Source organism: Chenopodium album, chromosome 1, assembly GCF_948465745.1.
Source record: "Chenopodium album chromosome 1, dcCheAlbu1.1, whole genome shotgun sequence".
Classification (NCBI taxonomy): domain Eukaryota; kingdom Viridiplantae; phylum Streptophyta; class Magnoliopsida; order Caryophyllales; family Amaranthaceae; genus Chenopodium; species Chenopodium album.
Window position 1 is genome coordinate 67,477,304 of NC_137834.1, and position 7,158 is coordinate 67,484,461.

The 7,158-nt window shown below is 36.7% G+C and overlaps 1 protein-coding gene across 1 annotated transcript; it reads left to right on the forward strand.

Moving 5' to 3' along the window:
- The first annotated feature begins 662 nt into the window (after positions 1–662).
- Positions 663–1,175, forward strand: LOC145634728 (uncharacterized). The gene has a single exon (XM_081686123.1). The coding sequence runs from the start codon at positions 663–665 to the stop codon at positions 1,173–1,175; it is 513 nt and encodes a 170-aa protein (XP_081542249.1).
- Positions 1,176–7,158: the final 5,983 nt, after the last annotated feature.

Consider the following 7,158-nt stretch of genomic DNA (forward strand, 5'->3'; position numbering starts at 1 on the left):
TTTATGATGAACATTAGGTACACTATATTTGTAACTAGATTTGATAAGCATGATTTTAATTTACTTGGACATGTGCAATATTTGATGAAAGGCATGACTTATTTTATGAGATATAATGTGATGTAAGCTGACTAATTTAGTGAAATAATGCCATTTTGTTGCTGTGATGAAACATGTTCTAATAATATGTTCTCTACATTTATGTGTGCATGTTTTGTGTAATTATAATATTATGAAATCTGAGTAACTCATTTTTTTTTTTTTTTTTCTGAAAGTAAGATATATACTCTGATGAAAACTGATTGGAATGTCCATAAATCATTGATATGTGTGTCATATTTATTTCTAGTCAATCATTCATGCTGTTGCTGCTGTTCTACCCAAAGCCGAGCATAGACATTGCGCTCGACACATCTTTGCACACTGGCATAAGTCATTTAGGGGAGATGAAATGAAATTACTGTTATGGAAAATAGCCAAGTCCTACAGTTTGGTTGATTATAATGAATCATTGGAGTAATTAAAACAGTTGAATCCAGAAGCAACCACTGCATTCACATCATACAACCCCAAATTTTTTTGTAGAGCTTACTTGGATTGTTCAATGAAAACTGATGCGATTACAAGTAACATGGCCGAGACGTTTAACGAGTACATTATAAATGCGAGAAAAAAAACATCTGATTTATATGCAAGAGGACATTAGAGTGGCTTTGATGCAAAGATCGGTTAACAAGAGACAAGAAATAGAGAAATCAACTTCCATTTTGTGTCCTAGAATCCAAGCAAAATTGGAAAAGGAGAAGAGCAAGGCAGTATATTGTGATGTTCACCCATCTTCAACCACCCAAATTAATGTCACCCACAACCTTGACTTACTCATTGTTGACTTAGAGGCAAGCAAGTGCACATGTAAGAAGTGGGACATGTTAGGGGTCTCCTGCTGCCATGCTATAGCCTACTTGGTTTTCCAGAATAAGGATGCAGAGAGTTTTGTGAATGAGTGTTATAAAAAACAGATGTATATGAAGGCTTATGGTGGGTCAATCCCTCCATGCGAGGGAGAGAGGAATTGGCCAAGAATTTCCCTTACTGTAGACCCTCCCCTTATAAAGATAGGTCCCGGACGGCCAAGGAAAAACAGGATCAAAGTGAAGGAATTGTGTCTTCGATAAGTGCAATTACTAGATATATCAAGGATCACTATTATGGAGATAATAAGTTCATTCTATTGGGGCGTCATCCTTTGTTTCTAGACTATGAGAGATGATCTTTGGGCTAGTCAAATAGTCCAAAGCCCTTTAGAATGGATCCTATAAGGTCACACACAAGGGTAATGGGTTAACCAAGTTAGAGGCCCATTAATGGGCCTCATGAGCATTTAATTAGTCATAAGTATGATTGGGCAAAGTGTAGTTTGAGTGGGATTAGGAATTGGGTTTTGACTTGGACTATTATTTAGAGATATGATCTATAAATAATAGTCATGCCTAGGGTTGATTAATTAAGTCACAATTAACATACAATGAATTGTGAATCTAAGCAACCAACATCAAAAGCCCTCTCCCCTCTCAAACTCACGACCCTCTCTCTCCCCTCTCACCCACGGCCGGCCACCCTAGTGGTCCTCGTGGTGTTGCGCGGTGGTTCTTGGCTAGTTCGTTGTTCGTTCATCTCCGTAGAAGGTCGATTGAAGAGTTCTCTCACGACTAACTAGCATTAGTGGAGGTCTTAATCTGTGCCCGTGGACCAAGTAGAGGATTCACACTTGAGGTTCTTTATCTCCCTAGTTCTTGCTCGATCACCGGTGGAATCACGCTTCAAAGGTATAATTCTTACTTCTTTATGTGTTATGCATGAGATCCTTGGTTTGGTGCTATATGAATATGATTCATGTTAATTCCGCAATTAGTACCTATAATCTCCTACAGTGGTATCAGTTAGCCTCTTGCAATTACATATATTGAGTAATAGTTCTTTGATAATCCACAATTTTAATTCAATTAGGAGGGAGAATAATTTAATTATGGGTCAATTGTTATTTTAAATTTGATTTAACAATATAGAATCATTAAAGGTGTTTAATTTGCTCCATATTAACCTTGAATTAATCCGAATTTTTGCCCTAATAGCTTCGAAAATTTCGAACCCCAAGAACCCTAATTTTCGAAAATTTAGACCCTAATTTGTGAAATTTTGTGTTTAATTTTGATTTATTTCGATTGTAATATGTTTAAAGAATTTAATCTATTTGATTACATGTTAAAATTATGAATTTTCATGATCAAATTATTTAATTTAAGTGTTAAATTAAATTGGGGATTAATTTCATCAAGAACCCTAATTTCAAAATTGAATATGATTTAGTTTTGGAATTAATTGGACCACATAAAGTTTAATTTAATTTTACAAAATTTGTTTTGTTTTATTTAATTGAAAATTAAAAAAAAAATTTCAGCAGCAGCAACCGCGGCTGGGTGGCGCTGCCACGGCGGCTACCGCTGCTGGTGGTCCGGAGGGAGGGGCGGGGAGGGGCAGCAGCACGGGTCAGAACAGCAGCAACAGCAGCACCGTGCACCTGCAGCGCGACACTGCTGCTGCTGCCCTGCGCCGCTGCACAGCAGCGTACACCTTGCGGTGTACGACCACCGTGGCTGGCTTCGGCTGGCCACACCACGGTGGCTGGCGACAGCTTTTTCAAAAAAAAAATTATTTTATTTTATTTTGGATAAAATCAGATTTTCAAATTTTAAAAAGATAAGTTTTAATTTTGAAAAGATAATTAACAAGATTAAAGTTGTTAATTTTGTTAAGTTTGGATAATTATGGAGCAAAAGATTCTATTTGGATAATTATTGATTAAATAATGTGATTATCCCCTAATTATTTATGGATAATAATTGATTTAAAATATATGATTGGTTAGTAATTAGGATAGAATTTCCTAAATTAATTAGGATAATCATGGAAAATAAATATGATTTATCTTCCATAATTCAAATAAGATTTGATTCTATCTCATACCTAAATTAAAATATATGATATTTTATGATTGGTCATGAATAATATATGATATTATCTAATTACAGTAATTAATTATAATATGAGATATTTAGAAGCCATGTTTCCTTTATTGTGAACATTCGATGTTGTAGTTTAGGAAAGCATGATGAGTGATTTATTATATGGCACTTTATAATATATGATATTGTTTATTGCTATATATAGACTAGTATGGCCCATAGATTTCAAATACGATCTGCGCATCGTGATGTATTTTTGTAATCTAAATACGGTCTGCGTGCCGTTAAGTATTTTTGTAATTTATTTTATTTTATTTAAGTAGTAGATAGAATAGAATAGTATTACAGGTTGCAGTTGATCCAAAAGCCAATGAAGTGAAGGCCCAAAGGAGCAAGATGGATGAGATCCATGAAGGTTCAAGTGGGAGCATTTTTGCTTTATTAGTTTTCTTAGGATTAAGGGGCCATACTATGTGATGTTTTATTTATGCATTAGTAGATTATGCATGTTTAGGTTTATTTATGTTGCTTGATGATGCGCTAGAGTTCACTAAATAATCACAACATAATAAATCTAGATCCCAGTAATATTGATGCAGCTTTTCCAATTAAAAACCCGACGAAACATTCGATCGTTTATGATAGGTCGGCCCTCAGCAGAGTGTCATAATATATCTTGAGGAAGTGGGGGTAGGACCTCATTCTACATTTTTAATTGGTTATATTCAACAAGGTTACCTAAAGCGTTTAGAACCTTGAAGCTAAGGGTAATAATTAAACATGTGATGGTTAATTATTCAACCAAGAATTACAAGAGTTGTAATCAGTAAAGAGTTTACTCACCTTGAAAATGTAATAGTTGATGGCAGGGCCTCACTCTGGTTAATTATTGCACAAATAAAGGATCTTGGAATCATTTTATTCAATGGGGATCATTTAAAATTGAATAAAATGCTTTAAAGCTACCAATAAATTTTAAATTGATTATGGTACTTTAAATTTATTAAACATAATTATTGAATTTTGCCTCGTTTTGTTTTTGTTTGTAGATGAATAACTTATATGACAACACAGATTTACCAATGAAACTCAATTTAAGGCTAAATCTCAGAAACTACAGGGAATGGGAGGACGAATTGAGAAATGTTCTCACAAGCCACAAGCTTGAAGCTCGTCTGTATGTACCCATTGGGAACAAGTATGCTCTAGGTCAAGATCCTGAAAGGCATGCGAAATTAGTTTCGGATGCACAGAGGGTCAGGAACCTAATACTGGAATCTATTCCAAACTGTTGGTATAATAGATTCAATCGGTATGAAGTGACCAACTTGTATCAATGTCTTCGTGCTATCTGTAGAGGTGGCATGGGGGCATTGGGTAGTGGAGGTGTCAACGATCCTAATGTAAGAGAGATCGTTAACTCGATCCCTCAGATTTACTATTCCTGGGCTGACAGTTTAAGGTATGAGACTTACAAGATTCATGGTAAGATAATGGCAAAGAAACTCTTACCTGGTCAGTCAGTGAGGAACCACGTCAATGAATTGATTGATTTAATCAATCAAATGGATATCCTTGGGAAACCGATCGACGATGACTCCGCGCGTGACATTATCTTGTTCTCGCTCCATGATGGTTTTGATATAGTAAGACTTTCTCATAATGATGAGGGATCATCAGCAAATTTGATCAACATCTTACTTAAACATGCTGAAGAGTTCCTGATAAGGAGAGAATGCCAATGCTTCTTTTGTGGTGGATGGCAAGTCCATACACTAGGGTGTCCCCATTACACACCAGTGAAAACAGAAGGTAAGGAGTTACTTGATGTTTTTGTTGTAGAGATTAATCTTACTTCATCTTCCACTTGGGTATTCGATACCGGATGTGGTGCTCATATCGTTAATGACGTGCAGGGCTTGAAAGGAAGTAGGAAGCTAGATCCAGGGGAAGTAACACTTCGAGTAGGAAATGGAGCAAAAGTTGCTGCACTTGCTATTGGGAGTTACCATTTGAGACTTCCTTCTGGAATTATTTTAGTACTTAATAACTGTTATTACGTACCTAACATTACTAAAAACATTATTTCAGTTCCAGTTTTAGATACTGAAGGTTTTTCATTTGAAATAAGAGACAAGCGTTGTTTTATTTCGAAAGAAAATATGTTATATGCTAATGCTAAGTTAATCAATGGCTTGTATATCTTAGAATATGCAACTCATGTCTACAATATAGATCGTAAAAAGCAGAAAACAGATGGTTGAAACCCAACTTACCTATGGCATTTTAGGCTTGGTCATATTAACCAAAAGCGCTTCCAGAAATTACATAAGGATGGACTTCTCTCTTCTTTTGATTATGAATCATTTGAAAATTGTGAGTCATGCTTGCTTGGGAAAATGACTAAGTCACCCTTTACGGGTATAGGTGAAAGAGCTAGTGACCTTTTGGGACTCATACATACAGATGTGTGTGGACCAATGAGTTCAAAAGCTAGGGGTGGGTTTAGCTACTTCATTACTTTCACTGATGATTTAAGTAGATTTGGTTACATTTACTTAATGAAGAACAAGTCGGAAGCCTTTGAAAAGTTCAAAGAATTCCAGAATGAAGTACAAAACCAACTTGGGAAAACAATTAAGGCATTACGATCTGATCGTGGTGGCGAATATTTGACCCAAGAATTTGATGGACATATGATTAATTGTGGAATACTTTCAAAATTAACCCCTCAAGGGACACCTCAGTTAAATGGTGTGTCAGAAAGGAGAAATAGGACTCTACTAGATATGGTTCGGTCCATGATGAGCTTTACTGATCTTCACATATCATTTTGGGGATATGCATTAGAGGCAGCTTCCAGAGTACTAAACAGAAGCCCGTCCAAAGCAGTTGAGAAGACACCATATGAGTTATGGAATGGAAGAGTTCCAAATTTGTCTTATCTCAAGATTTGGGGATGTGAAGCCTATGTAAAACGTTTACAAAGCGATAAACTACACCCTAAATTAGACAAATGTTTCTTCGTGGGTTATCCTAAAGAAACAAGAGGGTTTTACTTCTACAATCGCGAAGATAACAAAGTGTTTGTTGCTCGCGATGGTGTCTTTCTTGAAAAGGAATTCCTCTCTAGAAAGCCAAGTGGGAGTAAAGTGGTTCTCGAAGAAATTCGAGACGAGAAACAAATGGATGTGGATAACACCACGTCATAGGCGAGGGCACATGAGACGATTAATCATGCGTCGGAGCAAGCTAATTCCACTAGCGAGACTCCTATCGTCCCACTTGAATCTAATTCATGCGAAAATCTTCAAAGAGTTGGAGAGAAAATTTCTACTGTTGCTCCTACCCCACGTAGGTCTGCCAGAATCAGAAACAAACAGTTTGTTGAGGTTCTGTTAACTGAGGATTCTGAAATCTTCTTATTGGAGAATGAGGAACCCACAACCTACAAGCAAGCTTTGGTGAGCCCCAACTCAGATAAATGGCTTGAGGCCATGAAATCCGAAATGGAATCGATGTCTGAAAATAAAGTGTGGACCCTAGTAGACTTGCCTAATGGGGTAAAACCCATTGGTTGCAAATGGGTCTACAAGATTAAAACAGACAAGGATGGAAATTCCTACATCCATAAAGCAAGACTGGTTGCAAAAGGGTACAGACAGATTCATAGTATTGACTATGATGAGACCTTTTCCCCAGTAGCAATGCTTAAGTCCATTCGGATTCTTCTAGCGATTGCTGCATTTTTCGATTACGAAATTTGGCAGATAGATGTCAAAACCGCCTTCTTGAATGGGTTCTTGACGGAGGAAGTGTACATGACACAACCTGAGGGTTTTGAAGATCCAGAAAATCCTAGAAAGGTATGCAAGCTTGAGAAATCCATTTATGGATTGAAGCAGGCATCCAGGAGTTGGAATCTTCGTTTTGATGAAGCGATCAAAAGGTTTGATTTTATCAAAAGTGAAGAGGAACCTTGTGTATACAAGAAGTCTAGTGGGAGCAGCGTAGTTTTCTTAGTCTTGTATGTGGATGACATACTACTCATGGGAAATGACATACCAATGCTTGAGTCAGTCAAGGAATGGTTAAAGAGTTGTTTTTCCATGAAAGACTTGGGTGACGCCGAGTA

Bases quoted from the DNA above. Each gene is read 5' to 3' on its own strand.
- LOC145634728 (XM_081686123.1), top strand. From the start codon at position 663: ATGCGAGAAAAAAAACATCTGATTTATATGCAAGAGGACATTAGAGTG.